Consider the following 27,916-nt stretch of genomic DNA (forward strand, 5'->3'; position numbering starts at 1 on the left):
TGCGGCAAGACAGAAAAGTTCCCTAAAAATGATGTCATAACGCTCAATCATCTCTCCATACTCGTTACCGAGCTGAATGCCACATAGTCCGTCTTTATGAGTGCTGGAATGAGGCAACTGTAACACGTGCTGCTTCATACCGCCAATAAGGCCCGAGATACTACTCCAGTTTCTTGATGCCAAGAACATCCAAGGGAAGATTAGGTGTCTGATACTAAAGGCGTCTTTGGTATGTTGGCAAAGTGTGCCGAGGGCCATCCAGGATGTGTCAGAATATATATATCTACCCTTTCGAAAAAGGAATCAGTGATAACAGTACTGGGAATTAAACCGTCGGGGTCGACGAGAATCCTTCCGCCTTTGTCAAAGACAGTTGTTCCCAATGTGACTTGCTGCGCCCGAAAGGCGGACTTTCTCAAGTTCCTTATGCGAATAATGGTTGATATGGCAATGACAAAACAGGCACCGAGAGACTATTCTGGATCAGCCATACCCTTCATATTGTCAACCGAATATGCTTACTGACCAAACAGATAGCCACAATAACAGTTGCAGCTTTAGGTAGCTCGTTGCCCTCTAACTCGGCATCTCTGAAACGATAACGAGTTCCAGCAGCGGCACACCAGTGCATCCCTGATACAGCACTTGCAAGGACCGCAGCCGAGATAGCTCGCCTCCGCCACGAATTTGTCCACGTAGCCTTAAAGTCAAATAACATAAAGAGGGTAACGTTACTGGCAACGACGGCGATGATGGCGGATCCCACGACGTAAGCTGGCTGATATACACTGGTGTAGTTCTTAATAGATGTGTTCCCGAGATAGTGCATACCGCAGATAGAAACGCCGCAGAGAACGCCGCCAGCGATGGCTCTCCACCAGGAAATAGCATTATTAGTGCCGATTGCTAGAAATGCAGACAGCAAGAAGAAGATAGGAATGAAGAAGGATAGAGCTGCGAAGCCCTTCGAATAGGCTACTTGCATCTCGAGTTCTCCGTTGGCAAGATGGACAGTTCTATTTCCTGTGAAATGCTAGTTTATAGACCAGATCTTGAGCATTCAAGGGCTACGTGATCCAGATGGATATTGTCGTTACTCACCATACACCAGATGGCTACTCCGCCCATGGCGACGGCGGAGCTCACGAGTAACAAGCTGGTGGTTGTAATAGTCGAAAACGCAGCAGAGGAGGTGGTTTCAGTCTCTGTCAGAGCCGCTGACGTGGTTTCAGTCTCACTAAAACGCTTACTAAGAGTTGCGGTTGTCCCAATAGACGTAATAATGCTCTCAGTAGAGGTTGGGATTGTTGTGGTTCTGTTGAGTAACCCTGTCGATGTCTTGATGGCAAGAGAAGTGGCTTGGGATCCCAAAAAAAAAAAAAAAAAGAAAAAGGGCTTAGGCTTGCATGCTCCACCGTGGATAGAGGAAAGGAAAAGGAAAGTAACCAACAAACCAGTTCATAACTCTAGCGAGGCTATTATAGCTATGTATGTATGTATGTATGTGTGTATGTATGTATGTATGTATATTTTCTTCCGGCGGGCCTTCGGCCCCGAAAAGTCTCCTTCTGGGTAACCGAACGTACTGAGCTAATGAAGTCTATTTATTACGAAATGCTATTAGCTGTTAGAGAACTAATGCATCGCGACTCGAAATTAAGATTCCTGTTAGAAAGCAATTTCTGCACACGCGACAACAGACAACCTTATCCAGCATGTCATCGGCACAAAAGACGCATCGTATCGAGCCTGTTACCCGTCAGCAGGAGAACGAGGCGTCCCTTCCAAATAGCAGCCGTTCATCAAGTCTGATCTTCAGGAATGCGGTAGTTAGCTTATAAGTCTAGCAGCTCGAGGCTGCCTTCGGGTGGCCCCAATCGATAGAAATCGCAGCAACGCCCTCCATCGGACTGTGACTCAGGTAATGGTATGAGGTAGCAAAGGAGAAAGAAAGAAAGTGAAATGAGAGGAGGAGGAGGAGGAGGAGGCGCAAGCGCGTCCTGCCCCGGTATCGTCTAGTAGCGAGGACAATCTTTCCAAAGAAAGAACTCGCTTTGGTCAGTTTGGCGAACTTGTTGAAGTCTCTCCCTATTGCCAGGTTGATTGCTGCATTCGATGATGGGGGCATCCTCATCCGATGACCCGGCGGCCAACCTGTGGTCGCCTTGAGATTGGATATCTTATACAGCTCAGGAGCAGAGGTGGACCACCACGTCTCGAATGCTTCTTTCCGCTTCTGCCTTGCGATCCTTCGCAGGTAAGCCAGCGTTGGCTGAGCCTTTTCGGGTTCGGGCAGCGATGATGCTGCTTTTGCTAGTTTATTGGCTTACTCGTTGCCTGGAATGTTGGTGTGTCCTGGTACCCAGCGCACTTGTTTAGTCCCGTGTGATGCTGCCAGGGCTTGGCACTCGAGGAAGACGTCCTATGAGGAGTCAGCTGGTGTGCCTCGCAGGGATGTGGCTGCGAAAATTTCAGGAAATACATTCTGGACTTGGACTCGCGATCATCTCCTCTCCGCCTTCGTGATATAGAGGATATGGCTAATAAATTGCTCGCCGACCGCGACGCGTCGCCTTTCGGCAGGCACTGAGCCTCTAACATCATCAAGCGACAACCAGAGCTAAAGTCGCATCATTTCGTAGATAATACTATAGAAGAGCCAAAAGCAAAGATCAGGAGGTCATTCGGGCTTGGCTCATGCTCGTTGAGAACACAATTACCAAATGTGCCATCATAGTATCGAATACTTACAAACTTTGACGAGACTGGCTTCATGATGAGTGTTATGTCAACAGGTTATTACAAATGCAGAAAGGTGTTCAGGCACGAAAACTGCTGAACGTGGAAACCGTGAATGGGTTACGGTGGTACAACGCGTGTGTTCAGAGGGTTGGTGGCTGTTGCCGTTCATCGCTGGGGCGGGTAAGAATCACCCTCGACGTAGTAACAAGATAGCCCTCTGTCGCAAGACTGGGTTATCGCCACTGCCGATAACGGCTGAAAGGCGAACGAAATAGGCCTAGAAGTTGTAAAAATATTCCAACAAGCATACCAAGTCGCGAAGTATGAGTAATTACCGCCTCCTGATCCTAGATGGTCACGAACGTCACCACTCTGCGGGCTTTGAGTCTTAACTACTGCAAGGAGAATAAGATCGTTACACTTTTTATGCCGGCTCATTCATCTCAAATACTTCAGCCTCTAATGTTGAATGTTTCGTCCCGTTCAAGCAGGCGTATGATCAACAAATCGAGAAGAGAATAAGGACGGGTACATGTCCCGTCAGCAAGGAGGACTTCTTTCCCGCATTTTACGCAGCATTCCGAGACTCTGTGACGGGGAAGAACGTTCGGAGAGGTTTTTTAGGCGCAGGTCTTGCGCTTCTGAGCTCCGAAGGTGTGATTTCCAAGCTTGGCGTAAAGCTAAGAACGCCGACACCAGTCCCAGGGATTGGCAAGTTGCCGGTACCTTGGGCATCCAAAAGGCCAAACAATCTGATTGAGGTGATTTCACAATCGGACTTCATCAAAAGTCGAATATACAGACACCAGGGAAGTTCACCAACATCAATTTTGGGTGGTGTAGATCACCTTGCTAAAGGAACGCGGGGAACCATGCATCAGATCGCTCTACTGAAGTCAGCGGTGCATATCCTTCGTAAGGAGAATGAGACACTAGGTTGACGTCGACCTGTCAAAAAGAAACGTCTGGGGCAAGGAATAGTCTCGATTCTAAGTCATGGACAAGATACACAAGGCCAAAACGATGCGACGTGCAGCTACAAGAAGAAAATCGCGGAAATGGGCATCGCAAATGGAAGGCAGAGACAAAACAACGACTATATGGCGTCTGTGGTAGGACAGGAAATAATGCACGAAGTTGCCAAATAGAAGTAGCAGCATCTTAAGAACAATGCCATAGTTGATTTGAGCCGATTGATGGTGCTATGGTTGATTCTGCAGGGTAGGGAGCCGTGAGGGTGCGGCTCGGCGCAACGTTCGCTTATCATGCGCGTTATCTGACGTTTAGCGGAAACAAATCAGACTTAAGAAACCCCTGAAAGCAGTCCTTGCGTGTTGCGCTGGCTTAGCTCTACCGTAGTTCAGTGTTCAAGCTATGGAGGGTATGGCGCTCGTCACCACCTTTGCGCTTGGACCATTGTTAAGTACAGATGGGTTTTCCAAGTTGCCGCCCAGACCAACAGCATGGAGGAATTAGTCCTTCGCGTGACTGGTAATTACGCCAGGTCTTCTGATTAATTAAAGTTGGGAATTTAGTGATAAAATGACAGGTCGATGTCTCGTCCTCGCTCTTCAGCGACGCTTTGAGACAACCTAGGCCGAGCGGCCCAGCATCTTGCTGACAAACTCAAGGATGCTATCAAGGGCTGCCATTCTTTCTTGTTCCCTGCGTTGAGTCTACTCATGTCGTTTGGTGGCACGACATAAGGGGCTATAGCGCATACGGATTGCTCAAAGGTACAATTTTAGTTGATAAGACAATGATAAACAGCCTTTATCAGATGATATAAAACAGACTTAGAACTAAAAACACGTTTAAAGGTAAAGAAAAAGAAAAGAAATTAGCCGTTATTCTCCAAATATCACGCAGAGTGGGATAATTACTTGGTCCACGGCAGGATATCTAGGTTGATGATGAATGTAGCTAAAATCGAGCCTCATTCTAGCCCAGAAGAAAGGGGTTCAGTTTTTCAGTTGGGGCTTCGGGCACGGACCCATCACATCTTCACCACCAAGCCCGGCCCCGGCACCGGCCCAACATAATGATACGTTCCGCCACTTTGAGCAACGTTGGCCGGGACGGGTTTTAATAGCTCCACCTTGTCGTCGTGGCTACATATCTTGGTGGGGAAAAGATCCGCAGAGTTCTGTAGCCTCGTTCTAACTAAGGGTCACCCTCACTTCCCGACATGTGGCTGTGGATGGCGACCGGCCCGGCAATGTTGCGGGTTCGTTTTATTATCCATGAGAGATGGGATGATGCATAGAGAGTGAACGGCAAGGCCTTGCGGGGTTTTGAAATGACCAGTTACGACACACGCCCGCCCTTTAGAAGTTCAAAATCAACATTGAAACACTGAGAGATGGGAGCAACAAGGTCGCTGCAAAGGGCGAGTGCAGCATGCATCTTCCCCTATCCCTTCGTCAGTTAGCGAAACCAAGGATCAACGGGCAAAAGCAAGCTCTGTGGCTCTGCCAAAAGCGACATGTCATATGCGAACGTGGTGATCAAACTTGCATGCATGGCCTCCTCCACCTAATATCATGGCTTGGTTCTCATGGGGACTCTTATTTCGAAAGTGAGGAAGATATAGGCAGAGAAGCCACCCTATCATAGAGTTCATCCTATTATGTTTATCCTTTTGTCAGACGCTGCTGCTCTCTCAATTCACATACATATCAACAACTTCCTCACCGCTGTCTCTTGCCTGTACTATGAAAGTCTCTCTGATGACACCACAGGGAGGCGGAGGGTGATCTGAGGCATTTCTGCATGGCCTGTATCCGGCAACTACCACATGTTGATACATAATACAGGCTATTCGCTAGAGCCTTTAGTTCAGTCAGCCGCCTCCGGAAACTTAACCACCCACAAGGCTATGCATTTTTACCCCGAGTCACAGCCCTAGCGGCATGTAATTGGGGAAGGAAAAAGAAACCAGCTTTTTGTAGCTCCCTAGCCCGCCGCCACTTGTTGGTTCGACATTGCTTTGACATCCCTCGTCTCTCTACGACTGGGGTATCTCTGCGGCATCTTCTGTAGCCCCGTGGTAATCCTGCATTACTTTTACTCTTATTGTATGAGGGCCCCTACCTGCAAGAACAAAACCGCTGACTGCGGCTACTCTACCAACGCTTGCACGTATCGCTGGGGCTCATGAGCGAGGTAGTTCCGCATTAGAGCGCAGTTGCATCCTGTGTGCTGTTGAATCTGTATTTTGAGCTCATATACCTGGAGCGATAGATCGGTTACGCAAGTGAAAAGCTCGTGGTGGACACACTCTAGTTCTTACGTGCGAGACTTGAGTCTAGATATATCTTCCCTCTACTTTAAACGAAACTTTTAGGCTGTGATTTGATTTCGCCCTTCGGTTCATTATCTTCTCAATTCTCACATCGTCTTACTCCCATTGTCATCCTTGCTCGAGCCGCATTCGATCCTACAGCCGTCAATGTGAGGCCTCTCGCCGTGATTTCTCTTCTAATGCTTGTATGTATCGACCGGACTCATGAATGAGGTAGTTCTGCATGAGGGTGCAGTTACATCCCGACTGTTGTAGAAGTTGCATCTTAAGCTCATACACCTCGAATGTCAGATCGGCCAGGCAGGTAGAAAGATCACTGTTGATACGCTCTAGGTCCTGCTTGCTAGACTCAAGTCCCTGCTGTTCTTCCCTCTGGTTGAAACGGAACTTATTGGCAGCAATTCTGTTTCGTTCCCGAATTCTTTTCATGCGATCGTTGCCCTGTTGAGCTGGATGAGTGCCGTTGCTGCTGGTATGGCTCGTGCGGCGAACAGGTGAATATTTTCCCTTCTTCGTTGCCTGTGGATTGATATCTCGATCACCCAGTGGAGCTTGTCTAGTGGGTTTGCGAGACTTCAGATCGCCAGAGTAGCAATTTGTCGTTCGATTTGGTGTCTTTTGTGTCGAGGGTGAGTGCCAATACCCCTGGCCAGGTGATTCCTTAGAAATTTCATGTTCAGGAACTGGAAATAGGGGTATATCCTCTACGACAGGATTAAGACCGTTCCCCGGGTTCATGTGATTCATCTCATCGCCGATATAATACCAATGGTCTGTCAAATAAGTGTTGTAGCCATGTAGTGAGCTATCGACCACAGGACCAGTCTGTGTATAAATGCTGTTTGCCGTGCTTCTCTTGTTTTCTGATGAGCCAAACGGGGCTGACTGGATTGATGGCCACCATTGCTTCCACAGAAGTGATTCGGGAGTGTAGGATGTCTCGAAGGTTAAGTCGTCTCCCATGTCACTCGGCTCACCGAGAGCTCTATCGTCCGAGAGGCAAAAAAAAAAAAAAAAAAGGTTCGTAGGGTATATCTCTGTACGAGAAGTTTATCAGATGGCCAAAGTAGCAGGAGAAGAGCTGAAGGGAGCTCTAAACATCTAGAAGCGCCTTGATACCCTTCGGGCTATCGTTTTGTGCTGCTGATGGTGATTCTGAGTAGGCGAAGAACTGTACACTGGAAACTCGGAATGACAGGGGATAAAGACGCTACTGTGCTGATGCTCATAGGTCGCGGGGAACGAAGCGACCTGCAATATATTAATGGAAATCGAATAAGGCGAGGTCTTTCAATTGACCTAGCCCGATCGCATCTCAACGAGTGGCAGGAAGGGAAAGGGCGAATCTTAGCTTGTGAAACCACATAGATAACAGCTCATATCTCAGTGCTCCATACCATTAGAACGGATAGGTACGGGGGAAATGGTCCTGAAAAAGTGCCTGATCCTCACAGCTAAGATCCTCGATCTCGCCATCCGATTTAGAGGCCAAACAACCTGACTCGCCATTGGCCGGGAGGGATAGCGTGAGAGGGATTGAGGGCGCTAGCAAGGTAACTGGATCACTGAAACGTGTAAGAACCTAACAGGCTATCTGTGCGCTCACTCTGATGGGCTGGAACGGCCTGCATTCCATCCTCACCAGTTCATAAAGGGGATAGTTAAATGAGATGATTGAAATCAGTGGGGCTAGCCTAGGCTCAATCTTGTAGTGTTGGAGACCGTGCGAGAGTTTTTGGAACCGTCCACCGGGCAGCGGAGGTTGAGGCATGTCTACGACCTCCACCTGTGGGATTGAAAGGGTGTACTGTCTTTAGTGTAGGGTGATTTAAGTTAGCTTGGCATAATCCATAGGGCTCAATCATGCAAGCACCTCTAAGGTAAGACGGCGAGACCGGACGAGAGGAACCCATGAAGATGATCAAAGCGAAGAATCGTATTCGATGTTGTTCTGGGATAGACTACTGTACTAAGGCATGTCTCAGCCTTTCACCGAGTTGGTCACATTTTTGCCGTAATTATTGGTTCCACCACCTTAAAATGCACTTTCAGGAGCACGGGCATAGACTCGCTCTGCATACCCATGCGCGGGGTTTGCCTCCCTGAAAATCTCACCAGGCGACTTATCCGATGGGGTAGCGCCAACCTGAACAATTAGTATTGAGTTACTTATCAGAACGTTCTTTCCCTGTACAGAGGGCATGAGCCTAGTCGGGCCGCCAAGAATGATCGCTCATACACAATATCCGGGCCAGCGGAAAATCCCCGCGTACATAGATTTGGCCCCTAAGTTGCATGGGGTAGGTTCCACTTTCTTTCAACTGGGTCTGTGCTCTTACCAGGAACCTGTCATGTGAGTAATCTGATTGGTTGTCGCTGAGTATGCCGAGATTGCAAGAGCTGACTTCCATCTGTCTGATTCTTATACACAGCTATGGCGGCTTGCCGGTGTGCATTCTTGGTTCTCGAAGGATGTCAATAGGAGGGTTAAAAAAGCAGCACCCAGCGATGCTCTATGCCAGCCGACGGCTGCCGGAAAAGGCATTCAGGAAATGACAAATTTTCTAACGCAAATCCCACCCCCCAAAGTGTACAACTGCGATATTCACATTCCCACAGATAATTAGATGGCATAATGATCCCCCTGATCGATACGAATCGAACAACCCTCAGGGATCGACCGATTTTCGATCGATCGGGGGTCCGAACGAGCCACACCAGCCACGCGGCCCGCCCCAAACATATCGAAGATCACTCATAGCGCGGTTTTATTGACGCATTTAGCCCCTCACGCCATTTCACACAGTGTTAAAAATTCAGCCAGGCCGCCCGGGGCACGCCCACAGCGGAGCAGGTATCTTAAAATCACAGCCAGCATACCAGTAATAACTCACATTTAGCTGGAAATTTAATGGCCATCTTCTTTGTAGCCTTTAGATGAAACATCTTGCACGTTTCCTTGCGGATGATATGATACGTGGGAGAAGTCCTAATACAAGTCATCCTGGCTGGAAATGTCAGACATTACGTATATTCCGCCCATCGATGCATGTGAAATTCTGCGCCTTGAAGGTTTTACCATTTCGTGCGTAATCTTATTGAAGTATCCCTGCTTGCAGCACATGACACCCCAGCACCTGTTTAGCAGGAAATGCCAAATGCCGGGTGGATTTTTTTTTCTTTTTGGTTTTTGTTCATCTGGTCGGCTTCATGATGCCAAGCTCTCTATTGAGATAAAATATGTTCTCAGATTAACATAGGTACTGACAGATCGTTTTGCGCATCAACGCCATGACGCGTAATTGCAATGCCGCCAGAAACATTCCTGCACGACATGCCATTAAATATTATCCAAATTGGCTGAACTTTTGATTATGAAGCCTTAAAAAGTTTATTGAAAGAGATTCCTCACTGAAAAACTTGCGCTCGCTGAGTGATGTCGATGCTCAACGGGTAGCAGCATAATGGTTGGAATTACATGAAAATTGACAGGCCGTATGTACACAGCCGTGAAGGAGAGGGTCGGATGACTCCAGGGAGCCTAGAACTTTATGTAAGTTAATCGTAAACCGTTGTCTTACAACAACGGCTAGGCAAATGTCGATATGAGGCAAGAGAGAAAAAGCGAGAAATCTAGCGGAGAGCTGATAAGCGTTAGTGAAGTGGAACATCGCGGGTCAATACTAATCCGGGAGGGCTTTGGCTGTTCGCCGGGCCCCACTATCCGGAGTCCGCATCGTCGTTTGGACATCTACAACCGTGTAGGATAAAATCACTCAAATCAATCTACCCGCTCCCCTGGGAATTCCACAATGACGCTTCTCCCTCGTTAGAGACCAAAAGCCGCTATCGAAAGGGTAACCCGGGTTCCCGTGGTTGCAGATAACATACAAGACAATGCAGCGGTTGGAAGAACGCCTAAACGACTCTCAAGATCCAGGACGCTGCATTCTCCCATTCCCCGACCCTACTATGGCAGGGGAGCAAAGTGGGGACCAGTCAATTTATGACTTACTCGTGGAAGATCCAGAGGTATGCAAGTTGGCCGTGAAGCTCTCTTCTTCTGTCTTTGCGCGAAGTGGTTTCATATAAGAGGTTGTGTTTGACAAAGCGGGCGCTAGAACGTTCAAGATATTCCTGTCAATGCTTCAGGTTTCCTTGACCGGCAGCTAAGACATGATGACGCAGAACAGTAGGCCAGTGGCGGGACCTGGAGTATATCCCTGTCTTGTCTTCCCATGATATCTACTCGTGCTCCAGTTTGCAGAAATCTCTTTATAGAACCTGTGACAAGGACAGTCACGAAAAGACTAGCCAGACAACGGAAGAATGGAAGGCAAGAGGGAAGACACCAGAATTCGAGACCAGCGACTATAAATGAAAATGAAAAAAGTCTAACGTGTATCAGCTTCCGTTGGGACAGACGATAGTGCTGTCACCACTAGGTCATTCTCAACATCAGCAGCCCTTTTCATCGCCGAATCGAACCAGCCGCGATACGCCGCAGCCGCCAGACCTGACCGAGATGGAGACCCACCAGCAGCCGCATCACCCTGTCCCGGCAGACCCAATGCCGATAGCTTGGGGTTTATCCGGCGTTGATGATCAAAATCCCCAGCTACATCCGACGCTTTTCAATTTTATAGTCCCAGGGACTATGATCCCTGCCCCTGACAACACAAGCAGACATCACAGCCATCTCCCGCAGGCGCCGATAGACGCCGATTTCGCGTACAGCAGCGAGTTCGTCACACTGTCCAGTATACAATCTTGTGGCCACTATGATAGTGGCTTTCCCGGCCACTGGGATGGTACTTTGAATCACGGAACTAGCACTCCAAGAGTAGCGATACCCATTGGGCAGGCCACGAATAATCCTAGGGCTGAGCTAGACGTGGCGCCCCAAGATAACAGCCCAACACCTGCTTCGCAACCAAAAAGAACTCCTCGAACGCGAAGAAAAAAGAAAGAGGCTCACAACACATCTGAGGCTTCTCAAGGTGGTAATAGTAGCGCTGATGCCGGTGCTCCTTCGCTATCTGACCTAGCTAGCCCCAGTCCTGCTTCACACAACAGCCACACAAGTATTAGTTCAAAGCCTACATCCATGGAACCCACGACTTCGATAATATCGAATTGTCGGAGACAACTTCGCATTGCCTCTCGAATATCCAAAAATACCCGTAATCAACTTAATGGTGCTCCAGAAGAGCGCCGGGCTCGAGCATCCCATAACCGCGTCGAGAAGCATTACCGCAACCGCCTCAATGCTCAATTCGAATCCCTTCTTAATGCTTTGCCGGCGAAAGCCCGGCAAGGTGACAACAGTAATGGAGACGATAACGAATGGGATGGCACAAGCGATCTGGACCGCCGAGTGAGCAAGGGCGAGGTTCTTGAAATGGCTCGCAAGCGTATACAAGGGCTGGAACGAGAGAGCAATGAGCTCCAGCGCGAGAACTTCGAGCTTAAAGGCAGCCTTCAACGACTTAAAGGATCTGCCTCCGATGGCACCGTATCCTCGTCTGAACCGGAAGCACCATTCAATTTCAATTAATGTGTCCAATACACAAGGTTTTTGACTTGACTATCGCGGTTGCTTGATTATGTAACGATCAACCACAAGTAAGGACTTCCGATTAACCCCCAGCAAGCCTTTTATTTCCCCCTGGCTTAATCGAGTTAATTTGAAGTTTCTCGGCTAAATTAACGTATTGGGCAAGTTGCCAAGAATGAAGAACCTCAGGAGAGCAAGCTGCGATAATATCACCTCTAATACTGCTAGCTCTATAAGCGCGCTATTAAATCCAGGTCTCAGCCTTTAGCAACCCACAGGCACGGCGCGCAACTTAAAACGGTTGGAGACAATAAGTATTCGCTCTGCAGGCATCGCCCATGGTAGGGAATCTATCTACATCTATCTACCAACGTCTCAAGTAGATAGATGTAGATGCCCTGTCATGGATTGCAAGATAGATAGATAGATGTCGGCTACATGTAGATTTAGATAGATGCCATCTATCTACCAAAACACCACCACCAATAAACCATTGTTGCTGCCATGTTGTCGGCCATCTCCTTCAACAATCCGTCGTAGCCTTCCAACAGCCCCGCTTTCAGCCAGGACCTGACTGTCTGAGCAACAGAAATAGTACTTGCATTTGGGAGATAACGTGTTACCTGCGGCGGAAAAAGTTCGCTTACATTCTGCAGCCATCGGCGGGATTGATAAGACGTCAATCACCATCCTAGCTACGCGTGGGTAGTCAAACCGCTTAGCAGAACAGTAACGAAGTGGGCTACCGTGCTTCGTATAAATGTCTTGCTTTGTGCTTAACCGCCTCTTGAATTCATCTGAAATCGGTTCTTTCTCGGAGGTCGAATACGACATCACCTTGTCTTGAAACGAATCGAAGGGATTAGACTCTCGCGCTCTCATGGCCACAGGAAGATTACTATCAGCAAGTTGCCACTGGATTGGAAGGTCACGATACTCCTTTTCATATAGGATTTGGGTGAGTTGGCCTTGTCAACCCAGCCCTCCCTTCCGCCATAAGCTTTTGTCAAGAAAAAGTCAACTGTATTTCAGTGTGAAAAACCATGGCCGCGTAATATACTGGCGTCTTATCAAGCTTCGTATAGTACTTGTTTAGCTTGGCCCTGGTAGAATTGATGCAGGATGAATAATATCTGGGCTCGGGTCGATCTTTCACCTCGAGTTTCCCCTTCCCTAGCTTGGCAAGAAAGTCATAGGCAATGGCGACTTGCCAGACAATACCATATTGCGCCTCAACTCCCCCTTTACCAAGTCTGACCTGGCTGTCACTTTTGAGTAGTAAGATACAGGAATCAAACATCGCAAGGATATCCTTAAGCCAACTGAGGGCATCCCAGTCCGTGTCGGTTAAGAGGTTTTCTTCCTCCTGGCATGGCGGAAGCGAGCTTCATAGTTACTCGTTTTTGGCATGCTGAAGTCTACGCCCAGGCACGCTTGCACAGATTTGTGGTCACGCACATGAAAGAAACCTTAAAGTTCGGTGATGATCTCACTTTGGACTAATAGCATCTTCTTAGTACCGCCATCAGGAAGGCGGTTGGTAGTCGCCGTGCCAGTTTGCGATAATCTCCTTGGTCGGGAGAAAAAGAGAATTGCTGAAGATGGCAACCAAGACAGTAAACGAGACAATATTAAACAAGGCCGTCGGTCGCGGTTATTAGTGAAGACCCAGGAAAACCCCACAGCTCGCCCTACCCCATCGGTACCACCAAGTCATCGGTCTTCTGGTGCCGCTGATGTGGATAGTGCATCGTGGACGCGGTGCGTCGCTCGCTAGTCGGTGGGTACGCTACAGCTCACTCTACCAAGCCTGCAAGGATATTATATTGGGCCTGGTATAATCCAAGAGGCAGGATGGACAGTTGTATGAAAAGTCGCAGTAGATTTCCCTCGGCTATTGGTTGACACTTATTAGTTCAGCACCAATATTGATCCATAGATGGCATAATACAGCTAGAATATCATATGGAGGATAAGTGATGCTTATGTCTGTCTAACTTATAACCTTCAAATACGTTCTAAACAAAAATATAGCATAGACTCCATCCGCGCACTTTGCAAGTTTACAAAGAGGGCAAAGTGATATGGGAATTTATTCTGGAACGTTTCTAATGGGGAGCTATCACAGCAAGGAAAAAGGATGACTGCATGAAAACGCCAGAAGCTCAGGGGTGTGTATAGGAGGCAACTAGATAACTGTGCTGCTAATTTCTCATGGCATATATTGGCATAATTCGCAAAAGCTCCTCATCGGGGTGATTGGATATAGGGTTTAGATAGAAACCCTTTGGCACAGGTAAACCAAGGGGTAAAACTCAAGTTATGGAGATCGTTAACTGCTATCTAACAGGGCATAGTCTCTTCTCAGAGGTGGCCATGTCAAAATATCGACGCGAATTCTAACGCGAAAGCCTCTCACACTGCAGTCTGTATACCCTACAAGTTCCTCTACTCACGGCACCAAGTCCAACTCAACAGCATAATTTCGTCCTTAATTACTCAGCGGCAGGATAATACACCGGACAGGTGAAGTCCACCGATGTAGTTGTGGTAGAAGTAATCGTGGACGTGGGCGAGCCAGGGTTCGGGTCGTCGCATCCGGTAATTGTAGACGTAGGCGGGGGAGTGACGATAGATGTGATGATGTTTGTGATCGTAGTGAGGCAGGTGGTCTATTAAGTTCGGTCAGTTAGGCTGCCCTATTATGCGGACATTAAGCCTAAAGCTTATCACGTACCGTAGAGGTGATGGGTTCGTAGTTGATGACCACTGGGCACTGGCACTTGGTGTTCAAAGTCCAATACTTTGCACAGTTGCCGGTTGATTTGCCGTAGCAGGAGCCTGCTCCCCAGCCTGTCCCTGCGGTGAGAGAGGCATGTGTAGCGATGTAGAGCTTCAGATCACACGCACGCCAAGAGTCTTGGATGGGGATGCTGCAAGTAGCGGAAGTTTTGTCTGTGGAGAGTGAGCAGGCTTTATTGCCGAGAGTGTATGGGAGCTGGCCAGGGGAAGTTTCGGTGGGCATGGTTGTGCCGATGTAGACATGGATGTCGGAGTATGTGCCACTTGTCAAGGTCGGGTAGGTCACGGTCACCATGCCGTCAGATATGCCGACACAGACCTGGCCGTAAAGCTTCAAGTCATTTCCTACAACAAAATCTTTGCATGTTGTCGAAGGAACAAAGACGTCTCGGGGGCTGAGTCCGCCCAAGGACGGAAAGGCTTGAACGGGAGTGGTAGTGGCCAAGATGGCTCCAGCGAGGAGATGAAAGAGTTTCTGCATTGTAGTTGTTGAACTAGGTTGCGTTTCAAATAGTTGTGGAAATGTCTGTTAAGAGTCGACTTCGCTGGTCCAAAGAGAGCTTCTTTATCACTTTTTATACCGTTTTACTGCTTTTAACTTGATTCGAGATTTCCCTTCTCAGTGTCATGCGATTGGTGAGCGGAAATGTGCTTCTGTTCGCCACGCAGTCCATAGTTCGGTCAATAGTTCAGTCAATAGTTCGGTCACAAAGGGAATAGTTCAACCACAGCCTCAGCGTCCTAATGTAGTGCGAACTACCGAGTAAAATATCGTACACATATATTGGATTATCACCAACGTTCGTAGCCATCTTTCTAAAGAGGAAAACAAGGCCCGTATATCTATCGAACGCAAAACTGAACAGAAAGTTGAAACTAAAGTCCAGAGCTATGAGGCTGGCGATACACTACGGGCATGCACCTTAACAACGTTTTGTCTCATGGAATAGTAATCGCACTCGTGTCCCAATAAAAGAGAAACAGAATCAGCCGATTTTCGGCCATGGCTGTCCCGCCGAGCTGAAAATTAGTATGCCTCCATCCACGTGTCTCTAAAATCGTCGGTGGGTAACGCCACACCTGTGGATTGTTTGGCTGAGGATCTACGTTTCGCCCAATAGCTCGTTCCAGGCCGTCGGAGCGGCCAATCGCCGGGGTTTCCGGCTCGCCTTGGGGATCATTTTGAAGCCAATAATGAATTCCCAATCAATTCTAGAAGAGAGTCAGGCACTTAATACCTATGAAGACAAGAGCTTTATTAAAGAGGATCACAGTCATCAGCTGCACTCAAATGACCCTACCCGGATAGCTGTTTTCCCTGCCGAAACTGACCGCGGCACCAACTTCGAGCCTTTGTACGTAGAAATACGCAACTTTCGCATCATCACACTGCCGCCAACACCTCTGCAGCAGTTCCAGCTTTTCCTTCCTATTTCCTTCCTTGAAAAACGGTTCCAATATACCAAAAGCTGGGTCGCGTAGTTTAAGGAAGATGACGTTGTTGATAGCTGGAAGCACCCGATGACGAAGAATACAAGGCTGCGAGCTTGGCAAGGAACCTCTGTTGCAGAAGTATATGTCTGGCTTGGAATGGTAAATTATATGGGTATACATAAGGAAAGAGCGATTAAAGCCACTGGAGTACCCAGAAGCCGGGGCAGCAACGCCCTGAACACTCAATCATCAAGTTCATGCCATATTGGAAGTTTCAAATCCTTCATCGCTACCTTCGCACCCTTGACCACACCAAGATCGATAAGACCGGGCCTCTTCCGAAGGTATTCCAAGCTTGTGATGAGTGGTCTGATCATATACAGGCTGCGTCTGCGGAGATCTTCTTCCCGGGCTCTCATCTGGCTGTGGATGAGTGTATGATCAGCTATACGGTCAGATTTAAGAAGACAACAGTCGTCAAGGGCATGCCTATCCCCCTAGGGTTCAAAATCTGAGTCATCGCACAGCAGGGCTTCTATATTCACTGGCTGTGGCACGTCAAAGGCGCAAAATAGGGTGCCGTCGGTGTTGAGCTTCCAAAGCCGAAGTCATTCTCACGAGGTCGCGGTAAGAGGGCATCATAAGCACTAAAGAAGGAACCCAAAGAAGAATGCAAGCCTATCACCTTAAACTCGACCCAAGGCGACGTTGTTGCCTTAGCAAGCACACTGCCAAAAGCGACATATCACGTCTTTGTGGATAACCTCTTCTCAACACCACCCCTTTTCCGCAAGCTTCGTGGTCACGGATACGGGGCCACCGGCATAGCTTGCCCTAACTGTGTCATACACAAGGACCTAAAGAGGGATAAGAACCTCGATAAATCAGGGCATTGTGACTATGCCTTCAATGAAGTCAGGGCTATCCCGACAAGGGATAATAAGGTGAGAAGCTGTGACACTTTTCTATATATTTCCCTTAGTAACTTATTCTTTCCTCTCCTTCCTAGGTCAATCAAATAGCTTGGAAGGATAACAGCCTTGTGCTCTTCACCACAACCGTCTTCCGAGGCGATGAGCTTACCAATAAGAAGAGGAAGAAGCCGTCTGCAGACCACCTACGAACCCAGCCAACACAGCCAGAATTTGGTGAAGAGAACACTAAAGTCATTCCAATCCCAACAGTTGCTGCTGCTTATAACGATGAAACCGACCACGTTGACCGAGGTGACCAATTGAGGTCATACACAAGCTATGATCACCCCCTTCGCTGGGGGGCTTGGCAGGCTCTAACTTTGACCTTCCTTCTTGATGTTGCACTAACTAATAGCTATATGCTTCAACTACATAGATCTCAGCTAAATTGGGAAAGATTTATGTCACAGGAGGATTAGCGGAAGTGCATTTCAAACGCCCTATTCAACACATATCATAGCGAAAGTCAAGCAAGGAAGAGATACCGGTCAGGGGCCGAGGAGACATCGATAATCAAGAAACACGGCAAAAACGCATAGATAGGAACATCAACCATGTCTATCGTGGCCCCTGTTCAGCGTGCCTAGCTTTTCAGGGCTTCCGACAAAGGCAGATAAGGTCAAAAAGCTCAGAAAGGCGTGCTTTCGCTGAAATCAGCGGCAACACAAGAGGAGGTCATCACGGTCGGCAGACTAGATATGGGTGCAAGATTTGCGATGTAGCGATCTGTAGCAAAAAGACCTTTTGGCACTTTTATCACCGCTTAGGTTAGGTGGCAACACAAGTACCTCATGTTCTATGCATTTTGACTGGCTACGACCCCCTCATCTTGACCAGCTTGTAGTCTTGAGAGCTCTTAGGAGATAGTATAATTATTTTAGTAACTAAGGAAAGTGTTAGTTAAGACCCCTGTATTGGGGCTTGCGCCGGTCTGATTTAGGCATATAATCTGTTCATGCGAATATCAACACTCTTGTCTTTTGCCTGTTCGCTGGCTGGACCCTGTGATATCAACTGAGAGCGGTGACTCCGTACGAATCACGTACTCCTATCGCTGTTCCGGTTCCTCCTTTCTCGACAAGCAACTTTCTCCCTAGTATCGTTAAGACAATCTTATTAACAGACGTAATCTCTTTATAGACGTCTGTCGTTGAGGCGTCTCGAGTGGTACGGGGAATCTGTCATGGCCTGGTCTCATTGGTCCAGAATCGTTGCTCTGTCCGGGCAACGACACCATCGTTGCAAAATCACCCCATTGTAGTATGACAGTCTCACTGTCTCTTGGTCTTGGTCGAAGCGGAAAGCGCTCTGGGTCGATTCGAGTTGCTGCGGGCTTGCAATATTGGCGGTTGCCAGTTATAAAAGGTTATCGAGGAACTTGGTTAAGACTCATGTTGGGACGATTGGAGATGCTCTATTTGTGGATGTGATGCCAACGCCGGGGCTGCTGCTTGGGTGGGCTGTGGTATATCCCTTTGGTATTTCGAATGAGCATGTTGGGGAGATAGAAGTTGGAAATGATAAGCCTGCGAGATAGACGTGAACTGCTGCTCTCCAGTCATCTGTGGACGCGTGCCTCCGCTACCTATGCGGACGAAGATAAGAGGAATCATGGCGGGCGGGACACCGCCTTGCAGAGATGTGCACAGCATGTCCATCTCGACCTTTCTCTGCTCAAGGCGTAGACTCTCCTGCCTCGTCCTCTCCTCTGCCTGTCTTCTCTTGTCCTCCTCGACACTGGCTTGCAGCCAATCCCTCATGGATTCCTCAGCTCCTCGCCATCGCTGGGGCGGGTCGGGGAGCTGGGGCCAGGAATCTCTCCGCTGATGACTCCGGGTTAACAAAGGCGGCAGTAGACATGGAAGAGGCGTACGACACGTAGGCGAAGGAGGAATGGCGGTTGCAGGCCGCTGGGGAGGAAGGGTCATGGTCTCCAGAGGAGGCAGGCCACATTGAGGAGCCGGCATCGCTGTGTTGACGGGCTGGACCCGGATGAATGGTCGGCAATGATTTTTCGGCAAATTCTTCGATCAGGGCAGCCCCTCGAAGCCCGAATTTTGGGATCCAGCTAACCTTAAACCATCCGATATGCAGTATTTCAAATTGTAGTCGCTTTGGAAATCGATGGATGGAAATAGGGCGGAGATAGACGCATACGTGAGAATGAACAGGGAGTAGGCGACAATTTGGGGTACACGACAATTAAGCATAGAAGAGTAGGGAAAGCTGTAAGAGGGAAATCTGTTGACCCCGCAACCCCATTTTGGTGACCGATTTGAGTCAAATCGCCTGCGAGTAGTACCTCGACTTAATCCGGGCTTCAAGCTATATTGAGCATATTGTCCCTATTATATATAGTTAGCACCAGCTTCATCCGGATCATAGGCATATCTTTATGCAAGATAATGCCGCTGCCCATACTGCAACAGAGACGATCGCTGAGCTTAAAGCTCGAGGGATTAAGATAATCGCCTGGCCACCTTTTTCACCAGATTTAGACCCAATTGAGACTGTATGGAATGAGATGAAGGAGTATATTGAGACACTTCCCAGAAGATCAATCGTATGACTAATTACGAGCCGCAGTTAAGGAAGCTTGAGAATGAATTGATGATAGCTTCTTATTACAGGTATTAGAGTCGCTAAAGGATCGTTGCCAAACTGCTATTGAAGCTAATGGAATACATACTCGATTCTAGATGACCATAGCTAATTTTGAAGACGATAAATCAGGAGCCGGGAAAGTGACCCCTCTGATCCCTGGTTCCGTGTGGGGCGAGCTAACATACTTTTGCCCTCACACCATTGTAACCTCGACAAGCCAGCCACCGTAGCTGGTGCACCGCACGGTGGCAGTCCAGGTAGCATCCAAAACCAGCTGTGCACTGGTTTTGCCGCCGCCACAGATCGTAAGCTTACCACAGGTGACGCTGCAATCAGGATTTCAATGACACTCTGGAGTGCTTTGCTGGTGATGTGCGCCCCACAGGCCGCACTAGGCGTCGACGATGACCAGCATAGGTATAATCGTTGCTGTAATAAGTGCAAAGCGCTTCATCATGGGTATATCCCCTTAAGGGTTACGATTATGTCCGGATATCAGACTTTTGCAATGCTGTGGCCCAGTTACAGTAGGATACCACCACCCTTAAAGCCAGATGACAGCTCAGTGATTCATACTACCTGCCACGTAAAGAACTTCCCCAATGCAGTTATATAGAATGGTAAGCGTGACGTTGAAGAGAAAGCCATATACACGTTCCTATTGTAAGTCGCTAAGCTATCTACTTAAGCATGCTTTTGCGAAACACCCTGAAGTAAAAGTGGAAAGTGTATCTCTACGTGTTCGGACTGTTTGAACTCTCATTCGAGAGCCTGCCTTCTGAGACTCGTGAGTTAAGTCTCTAACCATTGATTATCAAAAGCACCGCCGCATACTGAAGTAAGTCCTAGATACAAGAGAGTATTGTATATTTCTAGCTTATTTTAACGGGTTTAGGCTATAGGCTACTTACCAGCCGGCTGGATGCTAGCATTAGCATCGTTTGATCACACTATGTGGCTCTTGTATACGACAACTGTTATGCGAAAGGATCTTCAAGAGCAATCCTTTGGCTTTAGCATTACGAGTAGTGTATCCAAGAAGAAATTGCAATTGACATTAGACCACATCTGAAAGCATCGCTTCTCGTACACGATTGGATATTAAACCACCAAAGACAATCACTTGCTGATGACTCAATATGACATAAGGTTATTTAGCGTCCAGATGGGGCTGAACTTTCAAGGCGGCAAAGGTAGATGCGGGGGATAATTCGGTATCAGCTGTAGCCCTGTCGAAATAAACACAATATCTAGCACTTCAACGGTAGTCCTGAAACTTCCTCCAATAGGAGCAAGGGGAGTGACGTGCAACCTCAGCTGAGCTCAAGAGTTATGGCCGCCTTCAGCTAGCACCACTCGCACGCTCCTTGGCTTTTTCCGTCTGCGTTGCTTTCTTTACGCTGTTCTTGGAGGGCGCGACCTTCAGCAGCTTCGCGTAGGTGTTGCCCTTCCCGAAACTGCACCCACCATCTTTCAGTCTCTTCCCCGGAAGCTAATGAATTTGTGGGGGACAATGGCGGATGTTACCTTCCGTAGTCGGGCAGAAATCGATTGCTCTTGCGGAGGAACAGATCCCAACCCATTCATAGTCTTGAAGCCAATCTCGCAAATTCAGACGCTGTAGAGTCGAATGTACCAAGAGATGCCAAGTCGGTAGGTGCAAAACGAGATCGTTCAGCAATTGTTGGAAATGTTATTTGCCTGAAGATCTGCAGCAGCTATTTTCCACAGAGCCCTCGTCCAGATTACGACTTTCAAGTATCGAAGAGTTTTACGCGAGTGAATATTATTATGATTTCATGCATACAATAAAGGAAATAAGCTTTTGAAGTCGGGTTGAGCGCTTCTGGCAATAACCGTGCGTTTGCACGGTCATCCTGGGCCACCCCATTCCCGGAGCAGAGTATGCCACGATACAACCCACTGTTGAATCTCGGAGATTCTCATGTGGCGTCCTTTCATGTTGGTGGCATCTGGACTTGTTCTGGACCTCTGGTACTTCTCTAATAGCTGTTCTCCTTATTTTTAATTACAAGCTGAAAGACGTCCACTTTATTGCACGACGCTCGTGTTTGCAGAACCAACGGTTGGCTGCTGCTGGCTGTGGAAGTCGAGAGCAAGTTTTGTGAGACGACTGTGGATCGGGACTAGAGCCAGCCTTGGTAAATGATAAGCTACATAGATATGATAAAACATCGTTGCATTTATATGATGCAGGTCTGTGTTGGCTTTGGCTGCGTCCGCTTACTACTACTACTGTACGCAGTCGTGGCGGTAACGTGACAGGATAACAAAACTGGCCCGTGCACAATAACAGTCCTGTCCGTGCACACACTCTTATCCCTATAATATGACAGGATACAACGCAACTGGCCCGTGCACGTTGCTAGGTCATCTATATTAGTTATTTCACATAACATAGTTATAGTTTTATTTACGAGAGACAAAAAAGGAAGAGGCTCGATTGTTTGAGAAACGCATCAAGTATACGCAGGTTATCGTGGGTATCCTGACCAAAGAAGTGTGTGTGGAGGTTGGTTAGCCTACCGTCATGGCGGACCCAATGGGAGCCGAGATCGTGGTGGAGCAGGACGCCCCTTTTTCGACGCCAAAACGCCCGAGTCGGGTCGTGAAGCCTACGAGCAAGGTCCGAGACACGGCGCGACAATTGGAAGATACTGCCATAGAAACGCGACGAAACACCCGACAGACGACGCGAAACGTACCGGCCGAAGAACAGATCGACCGATCGACCGAAACCCGAAAGAGTAGCGGCAGCGGCAGCAGCAGCGATGGAAGGGCAATGCTGCATGCAGAAGGCGCTGGATCTCCTGGCAGAGTCGCGCAGGGAGACCAAGAGGCTGCAGGAAGCGCTGAGGGAACAGATGGAGATGACCAAGGAACTCAAGGAAGCTGTTGCAAAGCAGGAAGAAACAGTACGCGAGATGGGCAAGCAGATGGTAGAGATCAAGGATCAGATGACCGAGGAGCTGCAGCGCGTCCGCGAGCAGCTCGAAACTATCGTTACGAACGCAATGGACGGGCCTCAACGATCATATGCTGACGTCACACGACTGACACCGTTCTTACCCCACAACGATTCGAGGACCTTAGCCGCTCCTCCGAACCCCACAGACGTGCTTTACTGCACGATTGACGTTTAAGACTAGGAGAAGATGAGGCTAGGCTCTCAGTGGGGACGATCCGAGCGACAGTGGAGAGCGAAGTTTGCTCCGACCTGGATAATCCCACGTGGCGATGCCGAGCGGTGACTAAGGACCCAAAGAATCCCCACCGCGTCAGGATCACCTGCAGGGACGAGAGCGAGAGGGAATCCAGGGCGGTCTCGATTCCCTGCTCCAGGGCAAGGTCCCAATCACCTTTACCGGCCACTTTGGAGCCGGGCCAGCAGTGTCGCTGGCGCCGGCGCCGGCGCCGTCGGCAGCCCCTACCTTGAACTTCAATGCGGCTCCGGCTCCGGCTCCAGAGCCTCCAGTACCAGGTATGCCCGTCGTTGCAGCCCTGGCCAAGGTCTTTACAGTGCTGGATGTCTGGAAGGAGTGGGAGGAAGGGATTGCAGGTCAGCCGGCCGTACGGGTGCTAGAAGAGACGTGGGGAAGCCGCTGGCGCCCGGGGAACGGGATCAGGGTGCAGTTCTGTCGCCGGAAGGTGATCTGGGACGAGCTCTTGGCCCGCACGGCGTCCGGCAAGAGCGAGGAGGAGGCAGTTGCAGAGCTAGAGCTCTTACGCGCCGGCTGGAGCTTGAACCGGCTCGTCGACGAGCTCAAACAGCGCCGCCGGCGGGGCCAGGGCCGGTTACGGGTACAGGTAGGAACCCCCGTGCCCGATGACCCAGACCCGGGACCAAGGCCGACTCGGGACCAGGGCCATCGGGGGCGCTGGGCTCGGCTAGGGAGGAGGCGGACCGCCCGACCAAGGAAAGTGGCATCTTAACTTGTTGGCCCTTCTATTAGATGTACTCAGCTGTTAGAATGGTTTGCTAAGACAAAGTTCCCAGGCGTCAAGAACATGCGATGTCTGAAGCATCTATACGTGACTGACCCCCGCGACGACAAGCAGCGAATCCTGGAGACAAAGGGCGGCCTGCTCAAGGGCTCCTACTGCTGGATTCTCAAGAACGACCGCTTTCAGCGATTTCGTGACGACCCGCAAAGCCCGCTGCTCTGGATCAAGGGCGACCTCGGCAAAGGCAAGACAATGCTCCTCTGCGGCATCATAGATGAGCTAGAGAAAGAGTCTGCGAAACGACTGTCTTATTTCTTCTGTCAGGCTACAGAGGCTCAATTGAGCAGTGCCACGGGCGTGCTGCGCGGCCTCATCTACCTTCTCATCATCCAGCAACCATCACTCATTTCCTAGGTACGGGCGAAGTACGATACCCAAGAGCAGAAACTTTTTGAGAGTATCAATGCCTGGGTGCCTCTGACCGATATATTCATGGACATGCTGAACGATCCAGCTCTGGAGGATGTGGTCTTGATCGTCGATGCCCTTGACGAGTGCAAAACGAAGCACTCAGAGCTTCTTGACTTTATTTTCAAGTCGCCTTCCCATATCAAGTGGATTGTATCCAGCCGCAACCACTGCCCAGACATTGGGCCGAGGCTCAGAAATGCAACACACACAGCCAAGCTGTGTCTTGAGGACATTGGGAGCACCATTTGCGAAGCAGTTGACGCGTACATCCGACACAAAGTGGATCAATTGATATGTGAAGAGAATTACGACGACAAGCTACGCTACGCTGTCCAACACTACTTCATGTCTCATGCCAATGGCACTTTTCTCTGGGTAACTTTAGTCTGGAAAGAACCTGCGGATCCTAGGGTCCCAAGACAGCATATGCTTACGAAGTTAACGTCATTCCCAGCAGGACTTGATCAACTTTATGAGCGAATGATGGAACATATTATCAACTCAGATGATGCGGGCCTGTGCAAGCAGATCTTAGCTACTGTGTCGGTCGTATACAGCCCCGTCACGTTGAAGGAGCTGATATCTCTTGTTGAGTCGCTCGAGGAATTCGACCAGGATGAGTTGAAAGAGATCATCGGATCCTGTGGCTCTTTCCTGACTCTTCGAAAAGGTGTCATTTACTTTGTGCATCAATCGGCGAAGGAATACCTGCTTGACAAGGCATCCAACCAGATCGTACCTTCTGGCACCACGGACCAGCACCATACCATCTTCTCGAGGTCGCTGCTGGTGATGTCCAGGTCAGGGTTCAAATCCACGACACTCCACGACACATTTGTGAATATGGCGTGGATATGGATGCTGACTAATAATTTCGATGTGGAATGGGTGGAAATGGATCCATTATGGAAATGGATCCATATTGTGGAATTCGTGGAATGGAAACCTACTTCGTCCAACAATGGTAATTAATGGGTCCCGCCCGCCCTCGGTGACGTCAATGTTTTTGTCATTGGTCCATTAAAATCCGCCGTTGCTTGACGCAAAGGCAACACACCCACCGACGTTCCTGTTTCTTGTTATGCTGGATATTCGTAGCCGAACCGATATACCTATAGACGCGCCTTGCCGTCTCTCTCCGTCAAGATCCAGCTTTTGTAGAGCTGAAAGAGCCGTTGATTGTCCTCTTCTGTTCGTTCTGGAACGGATGTGGTTGACTTGGTAGGATGGGGAGTGGCCATTTCGATTTGGGGTAGTAACGCGAGTAACAGTGAAGCCCCCAGAATGGACTCATTGTGTACGGAGGAAAATGGGGTGGCAAATCGATGTTGTGTTGTTGTGGGTGATAGAAAGTACTTAGGATATGCGGGATTTCACAAGGAAATCAAGGTATTTTCGAACCCCACCTAAAATATTCCACGATTTCCACATGTGGAACATGTGGAAGGGGCTTCGTGGCGTGGATATGGAAATGCTGAAGCCCACGTGGAATGGAATGGAATGGATATGGATCCACATTATGGATCCATATGTGGATTTCGTGGTATGGATTTGAACCCTGGTCCAGGTCCCTGCGGCGCGACATGTACAATCTGAACCATCCCGGCATCTCTATCGATGATGTCCGCCAGCCTGATCCCAACCCGTTGGCCTCGGCGCGATACTCGTGCTTCTACTGGGTTGACCACCTAAGCGCTGCCGTCTGTTGTTTATATTGCGCAGTAGTGCTGGGTGAAAATATATTTTATGAAAACTTGGTTGCTTCTTATTGAGCTGAGAGTTATTCTCGGGTTTATATCTCTAGATAATTGTATCTAGGACTTTAAACTTTAAATCTAGGACTTTCAGACTAACAGTCTGAATCCTGAAGGGAAGGGGGATTCCCGGATTTTCCAACAATAACACGCCAAAGACCAGCTGCCATATCAGAGATCTAGGGAAGAATAAGACCCCATCGACAAGAAGGCGCTATTCAGTGATATCCAAAGGGTTTGAAGCTCAAGAGTCAAAGATTGCCTCCTTAAGCACAAGGGTAGCTAGTTTAGAGGAGGAAGTCGGGCGGCTAAGTAGAGGTAAGAAGAGAAAGGCGATACCGAATCCCAATAGGAGATTCATGACACTAGCTGAAGCTCTAGTGGCTGATAACAATATTTATGAGCCTAACCAAGCAACTGCAGAGACAGAGGCTGCTGAAGATGTAATCGAGGTGGGAGGAGTGGAAGAGGATGAGAGCACAAATTCGGAGGCAGAAGAATTACCTGTCGCACGAACCCGCGCAGGCCGCGCAGTCAAGAGATCGAGAGGATATTGGATGGCATGTAATTCTGAACCGAGGAGCAGCAATTAATTTGTTTTTTATATTTCTGGTGACTCTCTGTAAAGTGGCTGAAAAATAGCAATTTGTATGGGGAAACTTTTTTTTTGCTCATCAGTAGAAGGGTCTTATCGGTAAAGGGGTACTGCATGGTAGTATACTGTTCTGATATTCATCTCAGAGTTGACTCATTAAATACAGGCCACTGCCAGATCGTTCAAATAATCTATCCACCAGATCCCTATACATATGCAGCAACGCCCAGACTAAATGCTATGCTGAAAACCAAAATCTTTCTCAAACCGAATTGGTACCCGACTCCGTCATTCGATTCTGCCGGGTTTATATCCGGGAGGGAAGCAGTTGGTGTTCCGTAAAAGGTCAATGTTTCGGGCTCATGATATCCGGTCTTGCGAGGCATGTCGAACGTGAGTGTCGAGGATGAAGCCGTCTTTGACTCCGGCTCAGGCACCTCGATAGTCTTGTTCCGCTCCATTTGCTCAGAGATAACGCTTGACGGAATTGGGGCAATAGTGAAGCCCTCGTTGCTGCATATTTCGGTAAAGTTCTGGGAATCGGCCACTACCTCCGTGAGGCCCAAGGCATACATGCAATAGCGACACCTAGAGGAAGGAATGTGAGCAGTTCTCCTTGGATCGGCAACAGCAACTTACGCTCTGCTCGTCGGAACCCATCCGGATGTGCAAATGCATTGGTAGTAATCAGCGCCGTTCTCGTCGTCACAGTCGCGATCTATGTCGTTGAATGCACCGCAAATAGAGTCTTTCCCAGAGCAGTACTCGTAGGGAGTCAGGCTCGAGGTTGTGGATGCCCGGGCGTACAAAGCCAGCGCTGCGCTCATATTTGGATGCTTTTTTGCCCAGATGTTCTCATCGAAGTGAAGAGAAGACTTTGATCTCTCACGGCTTCACAAGGCTCCCACAATACCTCATTAAAGTAGCATCATGCGGACGCAGAGCCTCGGGGTCTTGCCCGTTTTAGAAGCCCTTGTTCCGCTTCTACCCTAGGCCCGGGCAATAATTGCGGCGTCTGACGTTGTTTTGACGACTTTCCGCCTTTGTCTGCCTGACCTACAGAGTTATTACGGTAATAGGAAGGTCTGCCGACACTAACACATCGAGCTAGCAGTAAGCTTAACAATCCAAGTGGGGCCACAGACCTTGGCAGCGATGATCAGGAACCACTGCTATTTGTCTCTGGTAGGCCGAGGCAGAGACAGAAAAGCTGGTGAATTCCTCTTAGTCGATTTCATCGGTTCTCAACAATCATCTTTCAGGATGGTAGACCTCACAATTGGGCAAGTTGCGGCCATTATTGCTTTCTGCATCGTCATTGGTAAGTAATCCTCCGGCTTATTCTCATGGAACTGGACTAAAGAGGCTTCTATCTAGCTCGCGCTTGGTGTCCGACAATTGGAACCTTTATTCTTGCCGGACAGCTTCGCGATCGCGAAACGGCAGCTACATGGTAAATTATGAACAGGCTTTCTCGCTCCTTGGTATCTCGTGCTGACGTTGTCTCAACCAAGGACCGTTGCAGCAAAACATCTTCAAAGCTCTTACTGGCCACTTGTGCTTCGGTCTGATGCAATCAGAGACCACGGAGTTCGCAAGCCCGTCGTATTAATCTCGCTACTACTTCCACTTCTCAGCTTCCTGATTGCCATAGTCGGAGTAGTACACAACTGGTCGGTCTCTATGAGTCCAACGAATTCAGGTCCAAAGCTG

General features: G+C 48.8%; 12 protein-coding genes across 13 annotated transcripts in view; 4 read left to right on the forward strand and 8 right to left on the reverse strand.

Moving 5' to 3' along the window:
* Positions 1-200: 200 nt before the first annotated feature.
* On the reverse strand, positions 201-985 carry FOXG_21985 (uncharacterized protein; the record flags this gene model as incomplete). Its single annotated transcript, XM_018402365.1, has 2 exons — positions 201-473; positions 527-985. The coding sequence occupies 2 exons, from the start codon at positions 983-985 to the stop codon at positions 201-203; spliced, it is 732 nt and encodes a 243-aa protein (XP_018255661.1).
* Positions 986-1,843: 858 nt separating this feature from the next.
* FOXG_21986 (uncharacterized protein) lies at positions 1,844-2,775 on the reverse strand (the record flags this gene model as incomplete). Its single annotated transcript, XM_018402366.1, has 3 exons — positions 1,844-2,249; positions 2,331-2,422; positions 2,752-2,775. The coding sequence occupies 3 exons, from the start codon at positions 2,773-2,775 to the stop codon at positions 1,844-1,846; spliced, it is 522 nt and encodes a 173-aa protein (XP_018255662.1).
* Positions 2,776-3,310: 535 nt separating this feature from the next.
* Positions 3,311-3,526, reverse strand: FOXG_21987 (uncharacterized protein; the record flags this gene model as incomplete). The annotated part of the gene is made up of 1 exon (XM_018402367.1): positions 3,311-3,526. The coding sequence occupies one exon, from the start codon at positions 3,524-3,526 to the stop codon at positions 3,311-3,313; it is 216 nt and encodes a 71-aa protein (XP_018255663.1).
* Positions 3,527-5,895: 2,369 nt separating this feature from the next.
* FOXG_21988 (uncharacterized protein) lies at positions 5,896-7,481 on the reverse strand. The gene has a single exon (XM_018402368.1). It carries the CDS (start codon positions 7,007-7,009, stop codon positions 6,191-6,193), a length of 819 nt encoding a protein of 272 aa, XP_018255664.1. The 5' UTR covers positions 7,010-7,481; the 3' UTR covers positions 5,896-6,190.
* A 2,313-nt stretch (positions 7,482-9,794) lies between these two features.
* FOXG_15108 (uncharacterized protein) lies at positions 9,795-11,986 on the forward strand. Of its 2 annotated transcripts, none has more exons than XM_018395178.1 (3): positions 9,795-10,078; positions 10,455-11,671; positions 11,740-11,986. In XM_018395178.1, the coding sequence occupies exons 1-2, from the start codon at positions 9,944-9,946 to the stop codon at positions 11,601-11,603; spliced, it is 1,284 nt and encodes a 427-aa protein (XP_018255665.1). In that variant the 5' UTR covers positions 9,795-9,943; the 3' UTR covers positions 11,604-11,671; positions 11,740-11,986. The 2 variants fall into 2 exon arrangements, with proteins under 2 accessions (XP_018255665.1, XP_018255666.1); XM_018395179.1 differs by having other exon boundaries at positions 10,061-10,078; positions 10,168-11,671.
* A 1,817-nt stretch (positions 11,987-13,803) lies between these two features.
* FOXG_15109 (uncharacterized protein) lies at positions 13,804-14,886 on the reverse strand (the record flags this gene model as incomplete). The annotated part of the gene is made up of 2 exons (XM_018395180.1): positions 13,804-14,275; positions 14,341-14,886. 2 exons carry the CDS (start codon positions 14,884-14,886, stop codon positions 14,099-14,101), a joined length of 723 nt encoding a protein of 240 aa, XP_018255667.1. The 3' UTR covers positions 13,804-14,098.
* Positions 14,887-18,195: 3,309 nt separating this feature from the next.
* Positions 18,196-18,780, reverse strand: FOXG_15110 (uncharacterized protein; the record flags this gene model as incomplete). Its single annotated transcript, XM_018395181.1, has 1 exon — positions 18,196-18,780. One exon carries the CDS (start codon positions 18,778-18,780, stop codon positions 18,196-18,198), a length of 585 nt encoding a protein of 194 aa, XP_018255668.1.
* A 1,979-nt stretch (positions 18,781-20,759) lies between these two features.
* Positions 20,760-21,000, reverse strand: FOXG_21989 (uncharacterized protein; the record flags this gene model as incomplete). Its single annotated transcript, XM_018402369.1, has 2 exons — positions 20,760-20,874; positions 20,945-21,000. The coding sequence occupies 2 exons, from the start codon at positions 20,998-21,000 to the stop codon at positions 20,760-20,762; spliced, it is 171 nt and encodes a 56-aa protein (XP_018255669.1).
* A 1,209-nt stretch (positions 21,001-22,209) lies between these two features.
* Positions 22,210-23,797, forward strand: FOXG_21990 (uncharacterized protein; the record flags this gene model as incomplete). Its single annotated transcript, XM_018402370.1, has 3 exons — positions 22,210-22,575; positions 22,721-23,245; positions 23,402-23,797. The coding sequence occupies 3 exons, from the start codon at positions 22,210-22,212 to the stop codon at positions 23,795-23,797; spliced, it is 1,287 nt and encodes a 428-aa protein (XP_018255670.1).
* A 78-nt stretch (positions 23,798-23,875) lies between these two features.
* Positions 23,876-24,826, forward strand: FOXG_21991 (uncharacterized protein; the record flags this gene model as incomplete). The annotated part of the gene is made up of 1 exon (XM_018402371.1): positions 23,876-24,826. One exon carries the CDS (start codon positions 23,876-23,878, stop codon positions 24,824-24,826), a length of 951 nt encoding a protein of 316 aa, XP_018255671.1.
* Positions 24,827-26,409: 1,583 nt separating this feature from the next.
* Positions 26,410-27,060, reverse strand: FOXG_15113 (uncharacterized protein; the record flags this gene model as incomplete). The annotated part of the gene is made up of 2 exons (XM_018395182.1): positions 26,843-27,060; positions 26,410-26,791 (listed from the first exon to the last, which is right to left on the reverse strand). Exons 1-2 carry the CDS (start codon positions 27,028-27,030, stop codon positions 26,410-26,412), a joined length of 570 nt encoding a protein of 189 aa, XP_018255672.1. The 5' UTR covers positions 27,031-27,060.
* A 406-nt stretch (positions 27,061-27,466) lies between these two features.
* FOXG_15114 (uncharacterized protein) overlaps positions 27,467-27,916 on the forward strand; it is a gene marked incomplete at its 5' end in the record, with an annotated part of 2,736 nt that continues 2,286 nt past the window's right edge. The window contains 2 exons of the mRNA XM_018395183.1: positions 27,467-27,524; positions 27,581-27,656. Of these exons, the coding sequence (XP_018255673.1) occupies positions 27,467-27,524; positions 27,581-27,656 (134 nt within the window). The remainder of the gene's footprint in view (positions 27,525-27,580; positions 27,657-27,916) is intronic.

This window comes from Fusarium oxysporum, chromosome 1 (assembly GCF_000149955.1).
Source record: "Fusarium oxysporum f. sp. lycopersici 4287 chromosome 1, whole genome shotgun sequence".
In the NCBI taxonomy this organism is placed as follows: domain Eukaryota; kingdom Fungi; phylum Ascomycota; class Sordariomycetes; order Hypocreales; family Nectriaceae; genus Fusarium; species Fusarium oxysporum.

Excerpts from the sequence above, each read along its gene's own strand:
- FOXG_21988 (XM_018402368.1), bottom strand. The coding sequence starts at position 7,009 with ATGGGAGACGACTTAACCTTCGAGACATCCTACACTCCCGAATCACTT.
- FOXG_15108 (XM_018395178.1), top strand. The coding sequence starts at position 9,944 with ATGCAGCGGTTGGAAGAACGCCTAAACGACTCTCAAGATCCAGGACGC. Across the intron at positions 10,079-10,454 it reads TACTCGTGGAAGATCCAGAG|CTTCCGTTGGGACAGACGAT; the intron begins GTATGCAAGTTG and ends AACGTGTATCAG.